At 36.9% G+C, this 21,898-nt stretch overlaps 3 protein-coding genes across 3 annotated transcripts; all 3 read left to right on the plus strand.

Moving 5' to 3' along the window:
• Positions 1-4,306: 4,306 nt before the first annotated feature.
• On the plus strand, positions 4,307-15,237 carry LOC141820152 (pleiotropic drug resistance protein 2-like). The gene is made up of 21 exons (XM_074707423.1): positions 4,307-4,808; positions 5,347-5,467; positions 5,924-6,012; positions 6,523-6,607; positions 6,830-7,120; positions 7,202-7,292; positions 7,773-8,673; positions 8,856-9,016; positions 9,138-9,241; positions 9,321-9,486; positions 9,569-9,694; positions 10,132-10,262; positions 11,037-11,369; positions 11,539-11,829; positions 11,939-12,022; positions 12,237-12,370; positions 12,449-12,676; positions 13,029-13,200; positions 14,072-14,326; positions 14,423-15,077; positions 15,202-15,237. Exons 1-20 carry the CDS (start codon positions 4,474-4,476, stop codon positions 14,690-14,692), a joined length of 4,368 nt encoding a protein of 1,455 aa, XP_074563524.1. The 5' UTR covers positions 4,307-4,473; the 3' UTR covers positions 14,693-15,077; positions 15,202-15,237.
• Positions 15,238-15,829: 592 nt separating this feature from the next.
• LOC141820241 (uncharacterized) lies at positions 15,830-16,981 on the plus strand. Its single transcript, XM_074707527.1, has one exon. The coding sequence runs from the start codon at positions 15,993-15,995 to the stop codon at positions 16,863-16,865; it is 873 nt and encodes a 290-aa protein (XP_074563628.1). The 5' UTR covers positions 15,830-15,992; the 3' UTR covers positions 16,866-16,981.
• A 2,158-nt stretch (positions 16,982-19,139) lies between these two features.
• Positions 19,140-21,513, plus strand: LOC141820233 (GABA transporter 1-like). Its single transcript, XM_074707518.1, has 6 exons — positions 19,140-19,295; positions 19,787-20,017; positions 20,178-20,275; positions 20,392-20,578; positions 20,671-21,038; positions 21,130-21,513. The coding sequence occupies exons 1-6, from the start codon at positions 19,214-19,216 to the stop codon at positions 21,508-21,510; spliced, it is 1,347 nt and encodes a 448-aa protein (XP_074563619.1). The 5' UTR covers positions 19,140-19,213; the 3' UTR covers positions 21,511-21,513.
• The last annotated feature ends 385 nt before the right edge of the window (positions 21,514-21,898 follow it).

The following is a 21,898-nucleotide window of genomic DNA, read 5'->3' on the forward strand; positions in this document are numbered from 1 at the left end:
AATAAATTATATATATTGAGTTGAATATAATTTCTCAGGAGAGATTGAAGAAAAGAATCAAAGTTTTCTAAATTTTTTCTAGACAAAAATTTACAAGCATTTGGCTTTAATAAAGTTAATAGCTGTGGTTGACAACTCTTTATGCTTCCACCACTTTGCTAATGTATCTTCTCCATTACCATTTTTTTTTTGCAAAACAAAAAAAAAAAGAAAATTATATATGGAACACAAACTTGTTGCTTTTAAAGCTCTTTCTAGCTGTCTATAAATTATCAAATATACCCTTTGATATATAAATATAAGTGATCATTATATGAGTGATTCTTCAAAATTAGTTGCACCACCTTATGTTTTTGATATCATCGCTAGGTAAATAGCAACATAAATAAAATATTAAATCTTTCTTTATACTATATTCCAAATTTTCTTACTCATTGAAACATGTAAGATAAATTTATTGTGTATTCGAGAAGATGTGGAAACTATAGGATTAGTAGAAAATTCCTAGTTTAATGTGAGGTTAAAACATGGATGATTGAATGTATACCAATGTTTGAAATGTGAGAAATTAAATTTGAATATGCTGCTTTAATAAAACATAGCTAGTTATAAAGAATAAAATAATTAAATTACGAAACAAAAGTAAAATAAATAAATAAATTATAGAGATACGTACTATTTTTTTAATTTGAGTCATGAAATAAAATAGAGTGTTTATTCTTATATTTACATGTTTAATTTAGATAACACAAGAAAATATTGTATCCACTCGATTCACCTAATTGTCGAGATACCTAAAACCTCGTATATATCTCACTCAATTCACTTTGTCTAACTAACTTTTTATTTATTTTGATCTATTTAGTCTCCTCGACCTACATGAGTCAATTTTACATTAGAGTTCATTTGGTTCATCTAATATTCTACTTAGTTTAATTATTCATCTTTTTCAAGCCACCTAAACTCACTAATCTACTTAGTTTACGATCATTTGGTTCACCTTTACTCATCCAGCTGTCCAATGTATATTTCTTATTAAATGAAATACAGAATTATATATATATATATATATATATATATATATATATATATATATATATATATATATATATATATATATATATATATATATATATATATATATATATATAAAATCTTTTAATAATGAATAATTGCTTAGCACTAGATCTCCAAATTAATTAATTTTGCAGAAAGGCATGTTTATGTCCATCTTGTCGTCATCTTCTTGCATTTGTAGACGCCGGTCAAATTGAGTTGTTCTCCCATTCTTAATTATATATATTTATCCACTATTTTCCTATTATATAAATATTTTTATATATAATTGATATTCACTTTGCCACCCCAATTATGTAAATGGCCATAATATTATATATATTTTGCAATGCATGTCAACCAAGTTTCACTTTAATTATATATCGGCCATCTGATTAATGATCAATATAATGCCGATCGAGCCGAAAGCCGATCGACATCATGTCAATTTGATTTCTCCATTCAATCATTAAGTCTCTGTAAAGTATATATATAATTACAGGTCCGTCCTATCTCATCCTCCCGTCGTTATATAATTAATGAATATTTGATGGATTAATCAGCCCTATCATAGATTAATTAGACATTTGACAGTTCTAAATGGAGAATATAATACACACGGCGGATAACATATTAGTTTTAGACATTAATGAATAGAATAGACTAGTGTTGAAATGGCGACGTGAATTAATTAAGCCGAGTAAATTATTAATTAATTGCATCACACGTGACGTGGCCATATATAGTTGATTGAAAGTATTATTATATATATTAATTAGTTACTTAATTAAATTAAGGAAATTAAGAAGACGGTGGGTTTTAAAAGAAAGCCATATCGAATTGAATTGGAGCAGAAATATTGCCGCTGTTTAGGCATGCACCGCGTTCATGTGCGAGCTCGTTGACCGGCGCCGTACGTGTGAATCACCACACTAAATTAAAAATCTCTTCCTCGTGCTTCATAATCATATATATATATATATATATATATATATATATATAACTCATACATATTATTTATCACACGCGCGAGTAAATTTGAGATTTCCAATCCGGTAATAATTTACTATCACGAGATAGATATCTCGATCGACACAATTATTGTTGTTTATAGTGCTTGTAAGAGTTTTAGGAGCTGATTAATTCTTTTATATATATATATATATATATATATATATATATATATATATATATATATATATATATATATATAAAATGACGTGGCATCAATATAACATTTTGTCATATTGCAAGTTCACATGTGGATATGAACGTGGAATATATAATGATGCATGGCTCTCAATATGTTTGACACACAGTAGTGTCAATAATACATGTACTTGAGATTATATTAATTAATTAAAAGATGTGGTTGTCGTTTGGTCTCTTAATTTGTCTCCTCCAATCCCAAGTCCCAACCCTTCCTCCCCTCCCCTCCCCTCCCCTCCCATCTACTTTGTCATGCATGCATGGTGCGTACGTGTCCAGCTTGTGTATGCCATATATATATATATGTAATCATCGACGCAACATTAATGTAATATTTGTTGCCAAACTAATTACTGCCTCGATCTTCAATTCCCTGGTCGAATTGATTGATGGATCGATCCATTCCCTTGGTCCCAAGAACAGTACTAAATCCCTCTAACAACTATGCCATTTTAAATATTTCCCTCTATATATCCTCTAAATCCCTACGCTTTAATTTGAACTGATCAGCTCCGATCAGAGCAATAGATAACCCTCACTCCCTCAGCTGTTGCTTCATCGCGACCACCACACGCGTACCACCATGCATGTGTTGAACGTGATTGGGTGTCATCAATATAATCGTGTTGATAGTATGTTTTGATGGTAAAATAATATCAAATCTTCACCGTCATTTTAACCGGTCAATTCATCACCGTTCGTGTTCATTGACCCTCTTCTCTCATTGGTATCCTTTTGCAAGGAAATATTACGATTGGAACGTGTTCATTGACCCTCTTCTCTCACTGGAGTTGTGCAATATAGTTCTTATCGTCGATGTTGGTTGATCTTATCATCGAAAATTATGGTTGGAGGAAGCTTAGGCTCGATTCTGGTACCTAAAATATAATTTCGGAAGTTATAGTGCATGGTGAGTGAAAGTGAGACCCAATTCATTTTTTAATTATTGATTATATTTTTGAACATTTAGAGTTGAAAATTTTAAATTTTGATTGATTAATTGAGTTATATTGTATTCTTGAATAAATATTAAAAATATAGTTTTAGGAATTGATGGATCATTATTAATTTCAACTAAATCAAGAGCCAAGATTTAAAATTTTAAATTTAAATTCGTTGTCAACTCTTTAAATTTAAAATTTAAACTGTTAGATCGTGTAAATTTAACCAACACTAATGTTTAATTTTTTGTAAAATTTCAACTTATAAAATATTTTTGAGTTTTTAAAGTTGAATAATTTGATTTTAAAAGTGTTGATGTATTACAATTATAAAATATAATTTTTAAATATAAAATTTAAAACTTTTAATAAATTTCATTTGAATTTGTCCTCTCTAATTGTAACACTATATATAAAGTGGTCATTGTATGTCGCTTGGAGCAATTCAGTTCTGGATCATGACACAACGCCCACCTGTTCTCCTATTCTCCATTGCCTCACGTGTTGCTATTGCAATTGACTTTTGAACTCTAAGACCACCTAACCTAACCTAGATGTGATCGTGGAGCTCAGCAAGCTACAACACCAACAATAATAATCATTAACTTTACCACGATTTACCTCTTTATAGATGATCTTGAGATTGACCGTGTGAAATCGTTGAAATGATGGATTTCACTTTTTACAAAAGAAGAAGAAGAGAAGGATTAAATTGAATAACATGATGGTAGAGGTCTGTTAAAGACAATGAAGCATAATATTCTGCTTCATGAAGCAAAATACGATCTACAACAAAGATAGATACAGACGTGAAGGTCTATATCAAAGCTAGCATTTAATACTATGAACCAGTAGTTCAACTACGGTTGGACAACTATTAGATAGATCAGATGAATTAATACTATGAACCAGTAGTTCAACTATCAGATGAAGATGGATGATTGTTTTGAAATTGATGTTTTAAAATTTTATCCATTAAAACCTTTTCTAATAAATTTTTCTTTTTTATTATTTTTTTGAAGATGCAAGAGTCAACTCGGGCACCATTTTAAAATGCGGCCAACACCAATTAAAATACCCCAAGGAATGAAAGGCAGACCGGGAGCAGAAGAGAAGAGAAGAGAAGGAGCTTTCGCAATAAAACTCCAGTGCTTTCGTCCTGCACTCATCGTAGCTACTCCAGTATCCTTTTCGCCTCCCTCTAAATGCTGTAGTTAATCAAATTGAAGGAGAAGGAGAAGAAGAAGAAGTAAAGAAGAAATTAGTAATGGCAAACGATCTCACTAGGAGCAGCAGCAGTCGGCGAAGCTGGGCTGAAAGCTTCCGGGACGGGTCGGAGGTGTTCCGGCACAGCCGGGTGACGGAGGACAGGAATGATGAGGAGAACCTCAAGTGGGCGGCGCTGGAGAAGCTGACCACCTACGACCGTATGCGCAAGGGCATACTCCGGCAGGTGGTGGACAACGGAAGCGTCGTCACCGACGAGGTCGACGTCAACAAGCTCGGCCCGCAGGACCGGAAGCGTCTCCTCGACCACATCTTCAAGGCGGTGGAGGAGGACAACGAGCGCTTCCTCACTCGCCTCCGCGACCGAATCGACCGGTGGGTTTCCGACACTTGATTCCCCTCGATTCGAGCCTGATGCGAGGGCTAGTTCATTGCGGTGCAACTTAATCAATCTTATACGTTTAGAAAGAAGAGAGGTTAAATAAAAAGGAGAAATCTTTTACGCGTCTCTTCTTTTTCTTGAATCATCGCATCACACTACTGGAAAGAATTAGTTGTAGACGGACGAACAGCGTTGAAGATTTATTTATTTTTCTTGAATTTGAAGTAGTAGGATCTTTGCTAAAATTCAAAAGTTTTTGACCGAAAGTCTAAACACGATAGTGATGTACGAGTTTCTCGTTTTCCTACTGGCAATGAATCCTACAGCTTCAATTTAATTCGTACAGTTTTACAAACAAATATTATGTTGAAGCAAACAAGGAATTCTTGTGAAATTTTAAAATATATTTGTTTGTTTTTATAGTTGTCGCCCTCTAGATTTTACCTTTTTTTTAAAAAAAAAAAATATTTTTCTCGAAACTGTGATGTTGTGTGCGTTTTGGTTGGTTTGACATATTTACAAATGGAACAGGGTGGGGCTGGAAGTTCCAAAGATTGAGGTCTGGTATGAGAACATATCAGTGGAGGCAGATGTTTATGTTGGAAGCAGAGCACTTCCCACCTTGTGGAATTTCACCATAAACATTCTCGAGGTACTCACTGTCTCAAGAGACCTTGTTAAAATAAATGATGCTACAAAAAAAAAAAAAGAATCATAAGACAATCTGAGAAGAGGAACATAGTAATGAATGGGTGATAGCAAAATGGAAATAACCCCCAAAGGGAGAAGCTTCATGTTTGTAGAATTCTCTTCCTTATTATTCACTCTGTGATTATGCCTTCTAGTCTTAGTGCGAAAATGGCTGCAAGCCTTACTACTCTGTTAAAACAGGCAAGATCAGCGTTTAATCTTTACTCAAATGCCTGAATCGGGAGTGAATCTTCTGGCCTGATTTTGGAACAGTATTTTTATATTGACAACCCTGTGTATTAAGTTCCATCACAAGTTACTGATGTTTCTACAATTTGTTTCAGAGATCATCCTATTATGTTCCATCATTCTGTAACATTTCATTTTTTTGTGTGTGTTTTCTAATATGCACGTCCAGGATATTATTGGTCTTGTCAGATTCAACCAATCCAGAAAAAAGACCATAAAAATTCTTAACAATGTCAGTGGAATACTAAAGCCAACAAGGTATGTGGAGAAAATTATCTAACTTTGGTCTTTCCAACTATTTGGTTATTCATATGAGTGTTACAATGGCTAGTCTATTTTTCTTCATCATCTAAGTTTAATCTGAAATTTGTTCTTTGAAACATCTCTCAAATTTCTGATATATTAACTTCCCAAGAGATTTTACCAAGGAATTGCTAGAGAAAACGTACAATTTTAGATAGGATAAGTGCTCTTCTAAAACTAATGAGTTGGACGAACATTATAGAAAAGTCACATATTTTAACCACAACCGTTTCCAAATTTATTATTTTTTTGAGTATTCAACATCGAGGTCCTTAGAAGCAACATCCAGTGTTTCAATGGTTCTTAAAGAAACAACTCAAATGATTTCATACATCAAGCATATTAAGTGAAAATTGTGGTGATATTGGCACTTTAGGTTTAGTATGCTGAGAGAGTTCTAAATACTCAAAGTAGGAATGATTTTGAGAAAAGGAGCTTATTATTCAATATCTATTTAATTCTCAGGATGACGTTGCTGCTTGGACCTCCAGCGTCAGGAAAAACAACACTATTGCTTGCCCTAGCTGGGAAACTTGACAAAAATCTAGGGGTATCTTTTATCTCCTTGTTCCTCCTATTTTACAATTTGCATCAATATGAATTTTATCAATAGACTCTTCCCTGAGATCTTGCATTAGTGGGAGCTTTGTGCACCGGACTACTTTTTTTTTTTATTAATATGAATTTTACTATATTTTTATAATAAGAATTCACACAAGTTCCTATCTGGTGTTTAGTTTATGCATGTTTGACCTATTTTCTTTTCTTGCAGCAATGGGGTAAAGTCACATATTGTGGCTATGAACTCTCAGAATTTGTTCCTCAGAGAACCTCTGCTTACATTAGTCAATTGGATATTCACAATGGCGAGATGACAGTTAGAGAAACGTTGGATTTCTCAGCACGATGTTTGGGTGTGGGATCAAGGTACGAGATGTTATCAGAATTGTCTAGACGTGAGAGATGTGCAGGAATTAAACCAGACCCTGAGATTGATGCATTTATGAAGGCTGCTGCAGTGGAAGGGCAGAAAACTAGTGTCTCAACTGATTACATTCTCAAGGTTCATGAATATAACTTTGTAGTGTAATTCTATTGTTTCTCAATCTTTACTAGCAATAATTCTCGAAATGTTGGAAAATAGGTACTTGGTTTGGATATCTGTGCAGATATCTTGGTTGGCGATCAGATGCGACGAGGTATTTCTGGAGGGCAAAAGAAGCGTGTGACAACTGGTAGGTTTTTTGCTTGAGAATATGATTGCATCATGTGCCGTTTATAAGATTTCACTGAATAAACTGGTCCCTTCAATACCACTTCAAATCAGCCCTTCCATTAGACATGGGTGTCATTTGCGTAGCTTTTTGGAAACTAGATACTTCATTAAACTCGTGCAACAATGAGTGAGATAGTGAATGCCCTTGTCTTTGTATATAACTAAAGTCCTCACCATTTAAAGAAAAATACTATCTAAATCATTAATCTTTGTCAAATATGAAAGTATCCATCCCATATGAAGTTTAGCATGCACAAAATTTTCAAATTTGTATGCCATAAACCTTAATGGAAATCCATACTGTACGAAAATTGTGATATCCATCCTTGCACTTAAATGCTTCTTCACATATTTGGTACCTTTTTTTTAAACTTTTTTTTTCTATTGGTTCTAAATATGATAATGTTTGCTAACTTGAACCAAATGATCTTGGTTGCAGGAGAGATGTTGACTGGACCTGCACGAGCACTCTTCATGGATGAAATATCAACTGGACTTGATAGTTCTACTACGTTTCATATAATAAAGTTCATTAGACAGATGGTTCATGTCATGGATGGAACAGTGCTTATTTCTCTTCTTCAACCTGCGCCCGAGACATTTGAACTTTTTGATGATGTTATTCTATTGTCTGAGGGTCAAATAGTCTATCAAGGTCCTCGGGAGCATGTTGTTGAGTTCTTTGAGTCTGTTGGCTTTAAATGTCCTGAAAGGAAAGGAGTTGCTGACTTTCTTCAAGAGGTAACTTCAAAGAAGGATCAAGAACAATATTGGTATAACAAGGACAAACCTTATCGCTTTATTTCAGTCTCTGAGTTTGTCGAACTGTTTAAGCAATTTCATGTTGGGCGAGAGCTATTTGCAGAGTTTAGTGTTCCCTATGATAAATCTAAAGTACATCCTGCTGCACTAACAATAGAGAAATATGGCATTTCTAATTGGGAACTTCTTAAAGCATGCTTGTCAAGGGAGTGGTTACTCATGAAGAGAAACTCTTTTATTTATGTTTTTAAAACAACTCAGATAACTACACTTTCTTTGATAGCCATGACTGTGTTTCTAAGAACTAAAATGCGCCATGAAACGATCCCTGATGGCAACAAATTTTATGGTGCACTCTTCTACACTTTAACAAATGTGATGTTCAATGGAATGGCAGAACTAGTGATGACTGTTGAGAAGCTCCCCGTTTTCTATAAACAGAGAGATTTCTTGTTCTACCCTGCTTGGGCTTTTGGCATCGCATATTCTCTCCTCAGGATCCCTGTTTCCTTTCTGGACACTGGAATTTGGATCATACTTACCTATTATGTGATTGGTTTTGCCCCTGCTGCAAGCAGGTAACTACTTAAATTGTTTACAAAAATTTTTATAATAATTTTCTTCAATGTTTACCCCTTAATTAAGGTGCTTTCTATAGTGCTGAGATGCATTTCATGGTTCCAATTTGTTTTTCTCTACGACATGATATATGCAGGTTAATTATAAATCAAACTTCTCATAATTTTCCTAATATGTGTAGGTTTTTCCGGCAATTCCTAGCACTTCTCCTTATACATCAGATGGCTCTTGGCCTGTTTCGCTTCATTGCTGCAGCTGGAAGAACAATGGTTGTAGCTAATACATTTGGAACCTTCACTTTACTTGTTGTTTTTGTGCTAGGAGGATTTGTCATCTCTAAAGGTTTGAAAGCTTCTAACTAATAACTCTTTTCTTGTTTCCTCATACATCCTTTCTTAATAATATAGAGTCTTTGAACTGATATATCAAGCCTGAAGTTAGCATCTGATTTTTATATGAGTAGATGACATCAAACCATGGTGGATATGGGGTTTCTGGAGTTCCCCTCTAATGTATGGGCAAAATGCTATTGCTATCAATGAGTTCCTTGACCCAAGATGGGGTGCAGTAAGATTCTATCAAAAATTTGTTCTCTGAATGTTATGTACATTTTCTTACCTAATGTTTGCTTTCCATATCCTTGCAGCCAAACAATGACACCAACATAGATGCACCAACTGTAGGAACTGCTATTCTCAAGTCTAGAGGAATGTTTTCTCGCGGCTATTGGTATTGGCTTGCTATTGGAGCTCTCATCGGATTTATTATTCTGTTCAACATATTGTTTATTCTTGCACTCACTTACTTGGATCGTAAGTTGTCAATTTCCATTAGAATTGTATTGTTTCATTAGTTGATAATTTCTATCATGGGTCAAAATTTCCATGTTCGTAGCTTTGGCAAGTGCACAAAATGCAATTGTTGACGAGGAATCGAGTAAGAACAAGAAGTCATCAAGAGAAAATGGAAGGGTTGAAATGATAGGAAGTAGCACAAACTCTTCTTCTCGGGATGTATCAGGTCAGATTGCATGGTTACATTCGCCCTCTATTTTACTCATGAAGTTTAGCATTTTTTATTATGGACATAAAATATGGGAAGTTTTTAAGAGAAAATCTTGTAATACAACTTCTAGTATTCTGAATCTTTCATTTTGAATAAGATAGTACTATCACCTTGCTTCATGCTCAAGTCAATCTTGTTTAAATACAATCATAGTGGTCTTGTCCTACTTGGTGCAATTCCTATTCTGGGTTTAGGTGTTAGCATCTCCTGGCAAATGCCTTCAGACTGCCATCATCTAACATAACCAGTCACATTGGTTTATCTCTGATTAGGCAATCATATGAGATGCACCATCTGTTTTTTTAAATCTATGTCATATCTCAAAATATTTTTAATTCCTTTAAATTTTATTATATTATCTTAAATTGTGTTTTTTATTTTTATTCATCCAGATGCAGCAAGGAGAAACGGCTCTGAAAGTTTCAGTGCTTCAGTCCGTTCAGCAAAGAGAGGAATGGTTTTGCCTTTCCAACCTCTTTCTCTTGCTTTCAACCATGTGAACTATTATGTTGACATGCCTGCTGTAAGTAAATCTCACATATGTTGTTTTTCCATTTTGATAGAACAACTTAGATTTCACAGTACCTCTGTAGAAAGAACTCTTGGTTGTTTGCTCCTGCACTCAATTTTTCTAAATTGGAAGTAATGTATCAAAACTTGTTTGATTTAAGCGAATAGGGGTCATTCGTTTATTCATTCGACTGAGAATGCAATATTCTAGTTTGTGATAACACCATGCTAATTAATTAACTGAATCTCCAGTTTTTTCTAATCTTCTTTTACTAACCCTGACTACATGATTTGTTGTGCCTTCTGTTGGATCATCTTCTTTATCTATTTTTCATAAATAAATATTTTCCCTTGGATTCACAGAGTGATAGAGGCCTGGAAAACCAGGAATAAACTTGATGATCAATAGCTTCAGGTTATGTTCGGATGAGAGTAGTCTAAACTCCTAGTGTTTACAAAATAAAAGAATTTGACTGCATTTCTAAATCTAGTTTTCAGCCTTTTATATTTCATCCTATCTATAAAACAAATATGACAACATATGAGACAAATTATAAATTCTCCATATTCATTCAGCATCTCCAAAATTCCTTTCTTATTCAAATATGATTAATTTTTTACTATGAGATTCTTTGATAGCTCTCTTATTTTTGATTAAGATGGAAATATGTCCTCACTAAATTTGTTCTGTTTAGCAAGTGCACTTTACTATGCAGGATATTTCTATGATATATAGGGGAGAAAAAGAGAACTAAAAATCACAACTAACCTAGGTGTTTCTCATCAGGAAATGAAGAGCCAAGGAGTTGAGGAAGATCGTCTTCAGTTACTATGTGATGTAAGCGGTGCATTTAGGCCTGGAGTTCTGACCGCATTGGTTGGAGTAAGTGGAGCAGGAAAGACTACATTGATGGACGTTCTAGCTGGAAGAAAAACGGGTGGTTATATTGAAGGGAGCATCAGTGTTTCTGGTTATCCTAAAAATCAAGAGACTTTTGCTAGGATAAGTGGTTACTGTGAACAAAATGACATTCACTCGCCATATATGACCATTTATGAATCAGTTGTTTACTCTGCTTGGCTGCGTTTAGCACCTGAAATCGACAAGCAAACACGAATGGTATGTTGCTGCGTTTAGTACTTTCCATTTGGACATTTGAATACTGCCTTGTTCTTTTCTTTGATTTACACACACTCTATAGATATCTAGATTCATCATTCCAGTTGTTGTCCTGTATCTTCTATTTTTAATCCGTAATTTAATGGAACTAGCAGCTATTTAACCGCAGATGTTTGTGGATGAGGTTATGGAATTGGTTGAACTTGACAGTTTGAGAGATGCTCTAGTTGGACTTCCGGGGGTTGATGGTTTATCAACTGAGCAGCGAAAAAGACTAACAATTGCTGTTGAGCTTGTTGCAAATCCTTCCATCATATTCATGGACGAGCCAACGTCAGGACTTGATGCAAGAGCTGCAGCCATTGTTATGAGGACAGTTAGAAATACAGTGGATACAGGACGAACTGTTGTTTGTACAATCCACCAACCAAGCATAGATATTTTTGAAGCTTTCGATGAGGTTCCACTTCATTGATTTTAATTTCTTGAATTATATACTTTGATCTTATGCAATTTTGATGCTGATGCAACATTTTTTCCTCAATGAGTTGGTGTCTTTCTATTTCCAGCTACTTTTGATGAAAAGAGGAGGTCAGGTTATATATACTGGTCCTCTTGGTCGCCACTCCCACAAGCTTATTGAATATTTCGAAGTGAGTTTTGGATCACTTAACCATGTTTAAATCTATCATAATTTAATTAATTAACTATTTTCTTAAATCTTCAAAATTTTGTGTATTCTAATTTATAAAATATGTTAATAAATTATTCTCAATAATGTATAATCACATAGAAAGTATTAATAGAATGAATTAACCCCAGGAATGCTACATACAGTTTTAATTCTTTAAATAAATTATCTTATAGGCAATTCCAGGAGTACCAAAGATAGCAGAAGGTGTTAACCCTGCAACATGGATGTTGGAAATAAGCACTTCTCAAGCTGAGGCTAACTTGAATATAGATTTTGCTGACATTTATGTGAATTCTGCTCTTTATCAGTAAGTAGCAGATATATGTTTCCACAATATATCATACATCAAAATCAGCTTTCCTAATTGGTTCACTTTGTTGTTTAGAAAAAATCAGCAACTTATCAAGGAATTGGGTATTCCACCACCAGATTCGAAGGATTTATATTTTCCTACAAAGTATTCCCAGGGCTTTACCACTCAATGTCAGGCTTGTTTCTGGAAACAATATTGGTCATACTGGAGAAATCCACAATACAATGCTGTTCGGTTCTTCTTGACAATCGTCATAGGCCTGATATTTGGCACAATGTTTTGGCAGAAGGGTGGGAAGACGTAAGATTTCTAACTTGTAAGATGCATTTTTTTTTCTTTTCTCTTTCTCAATATCACTGTATAAGCCATAAGCTACGGTATATTATACCAAGAGGAGGTAACAATTTTTATAGATCAACCAAAAATGATAATATTATTCTACTTTTCATGGTATGTGAAATATCAAAGCTCCCTAGCTTCAATATTCAGGTTTTCAGAGACATTTACAAACTTATTAATGTTTTCTTTATTGTGATTCTTTCCTTATGATTTAACTGGTACACTTTAATGTGGAAGGAGTTTTGTCTATGAACCTGTAAATTTACGATCATGATCTATATCTCCTCATCTTGTTATCATTGGACACGAACAGTTCGACACAACAAGATGTTTTGAATCTAGTTGGAGCTTTCTATGCTGCAGTCTTTTTCCTTGGTTCTAGCAATGCTATCAATGTGCAGCCTGTTGTGGCTGTTGAGAGAACAGTCTTCTACCGTGAAAGAGCTGCAGGGATGTACTCAGCCATGGCCTATGCATTTGCTCAAGTAAGTCAATTTTCATACCTTTACCAAAGAGATTTAAACATGTTTGTTTTATCTACTTGTCACTAAAGAGTAAAGAGTAAGGTTATGCTTGCTCATTCTAAGATGTTTTCATTTAAAGGTATAAAAGAAGGGAACTAGTATGAATGGTGGTATAATATTCAAATATAAAATGGGGCATCTGGAAAATTTATTTATGGAAGGATTTTCCAGTAAACAAATAATTGTTGAAGTCAAATATATACAATGATTTATATAAGCTACTTAAATAATTAATAGCTAGTATTTATATATCACAATTCATTACCAATATTCATTTTTATACGACGGAGTATTCATATATGTCATGAAACTCATTATCAGTAAAAGAAATGACCAGATTTCAGAGATGACAAACAGATATTACAAAATAATATTTAAACTAAAACTTCTCGTAGTATTCCTAGTTTGCTAAAAGTTTCCAATTCTTTTAAGTTTTAATAATTATTTGAGAAATAGAGCCATTGCTGAAAGGTGCTAAAGTACCAACTATGGATTCAGCATGGATATGACTGAATGTGCTTCATAGGATGGAAGAAGAAAGAATAAAGAAATTCAAAAATGAAAGGAAAAAATCTATCTTGTGATAAAGTATGTATAAATTGCAAGGCGACTAGTTCCTTTTTTTATTGCTTTTGCAATTATACTAGCAAAAACAGCAAAAATTATTGATCAGTAGTCATAATAGTTAAATTGTTTCTTCAACAAGCATATGTTGTTCTAGAACATATATTTAACTTGCGAAAATTGTACCTTAGTAATTTTATTAATTATCCTAGAGCAATTGTATTTCCTCCAAACACTGAGAAATACTTACATTTTATCGCTTTTGCAGGTGAGCATTGAAGTGTTATACATACTTGTTCAGGGATTCATCTACACAATTCTCCTTTTCTCAATGATTGGTTTTACTTGGCGTGGTGACAATTTCTTCTGGTTCTTCTACTTCATTGTAATGTCCTTTACTTACTTTGCTCTATATGGCATGATGGCCGTGGCACTCACTCCCAACCACCAAGTTGCTGGTATCGTTTCTAGTTTCTTCTACAACTTCTGGAACTTGTTCTCAGGCTTCCTGATTGCACGACCGGTATGCGATTACATATCTTGGATGCCTGGTTCCTTGCAGAACTGTTCATTTATAATGCTGATATTTGTATTGGACTCCTGATGGCAAAATTTGCAGGATATTCCCATATGGTGGAGGTGGTACTACTGGGGAAATCCAGTATCTTGGACAATTTATGGTGTCATCGCGTCACAGCTGGGGAAAAAAGAGGGCACTGTTCAGATTCCTGGAGAACACGACAAATCACTTACAGAATACTTGAAAGATAACTTGGGTTATGAATATAGCTTCGTTAAGTGGGCGGCATTAACTAACTTGGGTTTTGTCATCATGTTCTTCTTTGTCTTTGCATATTCTATCAAGTTCCTCAACTTCCTAAGGCGATAGGCAAACTCTTGGTCATGATACTTGCGATAAAAGAAGAATATGAATAAAGAATGACTGAGGAAGTCATAGCTTTCCTTGGTATCAAATGAAGGCCTGGGTTTTTTCAGCTGAAGCATCCTCTCTTCATATCCATGCTGCTGCTTCTAATTAGTTTTGTTGATAAGTGTGTTATACTTTTGGTTTTTAGTAGACTGTTTTCAATAAATATCTAAGTATACTTTTAGCTTTCAAGTGTGATCTCAAGCTATATCACTCATGGAATTGTAGGATACTTGTAGGAATTCCAACTACAACTCTGTGACTTCTATTCCCTCAGCCACTCGGCTCTTGTTCATTACAAGTCAATGACAACAACCCCCGACCACTTGCAGAAAAAGCCAAGAAGGTTTCATTTACTATGGATTTTTTTAATTATTATTTTGATTTGCAAAACCATCAATGGTTTATTAAATCGAGCGCAGACAGGAAATCCAATAAAACTGATATCTGTCTCCTTATCATTGTTTCAGAATCAGATCGGACAGGTGGATTCGAATTGATTGATCCCAGAACTTCGCATTTTAAAACCCATCACCAGTCTTTGAAACTCCAAACCATTTGCTTCGAGATTTATTAAAGATATGGCCACTGATTTTAAAAAGAAGACTTTTCCAGTTTCCACACAGTCGCAGCAGTTGGATTGATTTGTCAGCCAACCAAATCCCTGTGCTCGAATGCTACAGCAGCTGGAGATTGATTACATCGATCTTTAAAATATCTGATAGAATCCCATCGCCATGGCATTCTGTGCACCAACCACCATTTTTTTCCCCTAAAGAAATTCTTATGAGAATTCTGCAACTGGATATAATAACCGAGGTCAAAGACAGGACCATGTAACCTAAAAACATGTCACATGAACAAGGAATCTCAACTCGCTGCTACTGCCAACCATGTATTGATTATATTTTGGTCGGTTTATGATAAATTATTATGTTTGGCCTTTTAAATTCCGTAGTAATTAATTATTCATGAAACTCACAAGATTGTTATGAGTCTTTAAGGCCGTATTATCCTGATTTATTATCTTTCCTGCTATAACGTACCATAAATGGTATGGTTTGGTTTATCGAGATCTCTTCGAGATTGGAAAGTAAGCAGAGAAAAGGAAAAAATTTAGTAGTTTCTTTATTCTCTTCTTGGAACAAAATTGGATTGCGCTCCTTTTTTGGACTTTGCTGCGCCTTTAAACCGATCTCGAGCGCAGCGCTGCCAGAGAAACAAGTTTAACAGAGTGGAGTTGCTCTTCGTCTTCCTTTCGATGAGGGATTTTGTTGGCTGCCTCGCGAACCAAGCGGCGATGGTCGCAGAGGCTACGTGCTCGGCGAACACGAGGGCGTCGGCCATGGCGGAGCCCGCCGTCCAGAACGCCATCACTTGCTTCTACCGCACCGTCCTTTCCTCCGGCAAGGAGATGTTCACCAAAGTCGTTTGGTCCGCCAACCAAGCCGGCGGCGCTTTCCTCTCCGTCACCGTACACTATGGCATTTCCCCTTCGAAGCCCCACGCCCAATTGGTGAGGAAAAAGAAGGGCAGGAGGTGCTTCGCTGCTGGCGATTCCGCCATCAGCCTCCACTGGGATACCTCCGCCGCCGCCTACGAATCGGGGCCCGAGCCGAGAAAGGGCTTCTACCTCGCGGTGGTCGCCGACGCTGAGTTCGCGCTGCTGCTGGGCGACATGTGCGGGCAATTCGTCGAGCAGTTGGAGGGCACGCACCCGATCGCGGCGTTCGCGATGGTGAGCCGGCGGGAGCAGGTGCGCGGCGAAACTCTCTACTCCACCAAGGCTGCGTTAGATGACGGCGGGAAGGAGCACGAGATTGTGATCCGGTGCAAAGGGGACAAGCTCAGCGCCGAGGAGTCGGAGCTGTACGTGGCGGTCGACAAGAAGAAGGTGGTCAGCGTGCGGAGATTGAGGTGGAATTTCAGGGGGAACCAGACCATCTTCGTCGACGGTTCGACGGTGGACGTGATGTGGGACGTGCACGGCTGGTGGTTCTGCGACTCCTCCCGCTGCGCCCTGTTCACGTTCCGGCAGCGGAGCGCGATGGAGAGCCGACTGTGGCTGGACGGAGACTCGGAGAAGGGGGTCTCTGGCTTCTCCCTCTTGATCCAGGTCTTCAAAAACCAATGAAACGAATCAATGCAATGCCCAAAGTTGTAAGCTTTTAAGCAGCAGGTACATGATTGCTTTGCAATCTTCTTCTACATTGTGCATGCTCTGCTTAATTAAACGTTGATAAGTGATGAAACAAAAATAATGGAACATTCGTCAAAACTTGAACCAATTCCTCCCTGTTTCTGCATATATAATTCTTTGTTTTGGACACTGCCATGGATCAATGCTGTAAGTTACGTAATTTAGGTACTGCTGCGTCCATGATCTTGTCGAATCATGATCTTTGGAGCTGAAGAGCAGCATGATTTGCATTGAAGGAGACTGGTTGAGCTAATGCGCACCGTGGAATTGTGTGTTTGTAGTCGGCACATTTTTGTGTGTTGCATGTGCTGGTTTTGGATGCATCTTGTTGTCTTGTGAGTTGTAAAACTACAGAAAGAGATTCTCCAGGAGATGCTTCATGAATTGCTTCTCTTTCTGAAAGGGAACATTCTTATTCTTTTTCTGACAGCAATACATTTGAAGTGAATATGTTCTGTTCTGTTCTCATTGATAACATCCATATCTCTAATTCACTTTCTTAAATGTTCCTATCCTTTTGTGCATGGTCCAACCCCCATAAGTAAAAGTAAATGCAACACACCCGCCAATAAACCATTCAAGAGCAGATGGACTGACCAATTTTGCACCCCCAAAATCACTCTGCTACCCAAAATTATTGTTTATCCACTGAAACAACAACATTATATCATTTTATCTCATTATTTAAGATGTATTTTTTTTTTAATTGGCATAAGGTATCCTCCGACTGATCCTAGATGACTAACCTTTATTTAAGGTGTACTTGATGTTGGTGATAGAGGAGAGAGGGGATTAAATAGCTTTGTTTGTAGATTTTAAATTCAACAAAAGAAAGTCTACATAAAAATAAGAACTATAAAACGAAACAAGAAGCAAATCACAATATTTGAATTTTGTGAGGTTTGATGGTCCTCCCAAGGATCTTACTCCACCGTCTTGATCTTTAAAATGGATCACTCCTCAAAAACACTTTCATTCTTTTTCTTTGTCCAATAATTAATGGTGAAGAAATATTTTTATAATCTTTTTTTAAGGGATTCTACAACCAAAATCAAACCAAGATAGGTACCTCCCCCTTGTTCCAATCTTCATGTCAAATTTTTCTTAGTCTAGGGAAGTGTCTCTCCCCTTGAGAAACATTCCTCATTCTTGGAGTGATCATGCATAGTTAAGGAAAACCTCCCCCTTAATAGTTACTATCCCCTTAATTTTTACACTAACAATGATAGAAAATTCTAAAACCTTGGGAATGTTTCAATTTATGTCTCATGAAGTCAAAAATTTAATCTTGAACTTTAACCTCCCCTTAATCTCCTCCTTAAGTCTCTTGAATCTGAATGGGTAATACTTAAGAGTTTCCTGAACTCCCCTAGCTCTACTTTGACTGACTACTTAAAGCTCCTTAAGCTCTTCCCTAGTTACTCAAAGCTCCTTGAACTCTTCCCCGATTACTCATATATAGCTCCCCAGCTCCCCTCTTAGATGCTTTGAGCTCCTCCTAGCCGAGCTTTCTTCTCCAAGTTCCCCAAACTCTCCACCTTGAGCTCCCGATGTTGCTATCCTATTCTTCTTCAAGCATGGCCATCTATACCATTGGCATGACCCCTTGCCAGTATGGTTCATATTTTGGACATGACTCTTATAGTTATAGAACACTTCCAAGCATGATTTCTCACCTACCTCTTTATTCTTGCTCTCTACTTCGCTAGCATTCTTTTTTACAATACAATCCACTCTTTTATATATGATTTAAACATCAGAGAGACTTTCCTGAACAACTCTGATTCCCTTCTTCTTTGTCTATGCAAGTTGAAAGTCTGTTGCTTGAGGCCCGGTGATCTCCATCTCAAACACTTTTATAACATTCAACCTTCATTTCGTTGTCGTCCATCTCACTATTCCACCTCAGTGGTAGATTTCCACCGCATTAAGCTACTCAATGCACGCAATTTGAACCTGCAGTTTCAACTAATTTCAGTTAATTCGGCTGATATATATAATTTGGAGATAATTTGTCATCAATTTATTATTTTAAATGATTAGCTATCTAATTATACTCGTACTTAATTGGAGAACTTAATTCCCTATGTGCTATGTAGCCCAAGAGAATAAAAAAATCCTCCAATAAAACAAAGCTGTTAGGACAGAGTTGATTTTTTTTTCTTTCCTTTTTCCACAAAATGTCAATTGATCCTTTCCCAACGTTCTCAGAGTGAATTGACACTTCAAAAGCAAGCCAGCAGATCCCCTTCTCACTCTCTCGTTCCATAGCTTCAGAGAATATGGCAAGCAATATGGACGGCAACCAAACTCATGCTGCCTCCCAACTGGATGCAGGAGCTCTGTTCGTTCTCAAGTCCAAAGGTTCTCTCTCTCTGTTCCAACTATATTGCCTTTTTTTTTTTTACATGATAGATATGAGATCTTATTCATACGTTTCTGAAGCATAAACAATTGGAAGGAGATCAAGATGTATGTGTCTTTCATAAACTGAACCACCCTTTGAGTCTTCAACTATGTACCTCTTCTTACTATAACTCTCAACCTGAAGCTGGAAGTTTTGGTTAAGAATGGTTTGCTCTGTGTCAGTGGATCTTCTTTATTTTCGGTTTGTCAAGAAAACAGAAGTGAATTGCAAGCGAGCGTTAGAAGCATGAATAATTAACCATGTGAACAGGAAATGTTTTCCTTTGACTAAATTTGTTTGGAGCCATGGTCACCTTATCATTAATTATTTTCATTGACTTTTCATATTATTTATGAACTTACAGTTGACTTGCAGTATCTCTCCTTCCAATCATATCACTCTGCCAATGGATTCTTCCCTTTTTTATGATGATTAATTTATATGATAGGGTCATGGTTTCACTGTGGCTATCATTTGACGACCTCCATCGTGGCACCGGCGTTGCTGAGCCTGCCTTTCGCGATGGGGTTCTTGGGGTGGGGGTCGGGCGTGCTATGCCTCCTCGTGGCCGCCGTCGTCACCTTCTACTCTTACAACCTCCTGTCCCTTGTCCTCGAGCACCATGCCATGCTCGGCCGTCGCCACCTTCGTTTCCGGGACATGGCCAACGACATCCTTGGTAATCAAAGCATATATAATCATTTATATATAATTAACCAAACTACACACTTAGAACAAATTAAAAGATCTCACACAAGTAATTGATGGCCGGAAAATTCACATGGTAGACAATTAGGTTATTCTACTACTTCACAGTTGAGCAAATTTGCATGGAACAGGGCCAGGATGGGGCCGTTTCTACATTGCTTCACTTCAATTCACAGTCTGCTTCGGGGCAGTCATTGGTTCAACACTTCTTGGAGGACAGAGCATGAAGGTATGATTTTTTAGCTAATTAATTTACAACTGCTCTTCTATCGAACTTATTATTATCATTATTACTTGTTTCAATTCCCTATCATTTATCCAATCCATGCTGTGTTTTTTCTGCAGTCTCTGTACCTGGTGGAAAAGCCAGGAGGCACGATGAGACTATATGAATTTGTGATCATCTTTGGAGTCTTGATGCTGGTCCTCGCTCAAGTCCCTTCGTTCCACAGCTTGAGGCACATCAACCTCGTTTCTTTACTTCTTTGCTTGGCCTACAGTGCCTGTGCCACTGCAGGCTCCATCCATGCAGGTACATGTATATGCATGCATGTTCTTCCTCGCTCCAACGTAGACGTATGTGAAAATTTTCAACATGTGGCGCCTTAACTGGATGAACGGCAGGGCACTCCGCTGATGCACCGCCGAGAGACTACTCGCTTCCCAGCAAAACCGCAGACCGCGTGTTCGGCGCATTCAACGCCATTTCTATCATGGCCACCACCTACGGCAACGGCATCATTCCAGAGATACAAGCAACAGCTGCTCCTCCTGTGACGGGGAAGATGTTCAAGGGCCTCTGTCTCTGCTACGCTGTCGTGGTCTCGACCTTCTTCAGCGTCGCGATATCAGGGTACTGGGCCTTCGGGAACCAATCCCAGAGCGTCATCCTCTCTAACTTCGTCCGGAAGGATGGCTCCACCCTGGTTCCCAGGTGGTTCTTCATCATGACCAATGTGTTTGCCATCGTCCAACTAGCGGCCGTAGCAGTGGTAAGGGAATTAGGGAAAATTCGATACGACGTTAATCAACACGATATTGATAAGAACTACAATTACTGATCGAGAGTTAGTTTACCTGCAGGTATACTTGCAGCCAACAAATGAGGTACTGGAGACGTTGATATCTGATCCGACAAAGAGTCAGTACTCTGCTAGGAATGTTGTTCCGAGGTTTATCTCTCGTTCGCTGGCCATGGCTATTGCTACTCTCATAGCCACCATGATCCCTTTCTTTGGGGATATCAATGCTGTCGTTGGGGCTTTTGGCTTCTTGCCACTTGATTTTGTAGTGCCAGCAGTTTTCTACAATCTCACCTTCACGCCTTCAAGGAGAGGAGTGATTTTTTGGTTGAACTCTACGATAGCCATAGTGTTCTCATTGTTGTCTGCGCTAGGTTCGGTTGCTGCAGTGAGGCAGATAGTTCTGGATTCCAAGACCTACAAACTCTTTGCTAATTTATAAAACTCATGATCGAGCTCGTCGTAGAGAGAATAGACGTCTTATTAATTCATATCAAGCTTCTACAATGGTAGAACACATCATTGCAATCTCATCATAACGATATGGGCTACAAGAATTTGTATAGAGGAATTCTTCAATTAAATCCTCCATGCAGTAATTAAAGGACCACAGCCTACATCAATTGGAGTGGATGCTAATTTATGTTAGGACCAAGTATATCCATAGCCACTGCCAATACAACATTGAAAGCACATGAACATCCTAAAAGAAGTTCAATGCCAAAATTTTGAAGGGTGAATATCTTAGCTTGTTCTCCATGAATGATGCCTAGTAAACCACTGATTCATTGTAATTATTGAGCTAGTGTACTACATTGAACTAGTTATGC

The sequence above is a fragment of the Curcuma longa genome, unplaced genomic scaffold (genome assembly GCF_044706935.1).
Source record: "Curcuma longa cultivar G26 ecotype Majalengka, Jawa Barat unplaced genomic scaffold, ITB_CL_G26_1.1 utg2798_np1212_758248_RagTag, whole genome shotgun sequence".
In the NCBI taxonomy this organism is placed as follows: Eukaryota; Viridiplantae; Streptophyta; class Magnoliopsida; order Zingiberales; family Zingiberaceae; genus Curcuma; species Curcuma longa.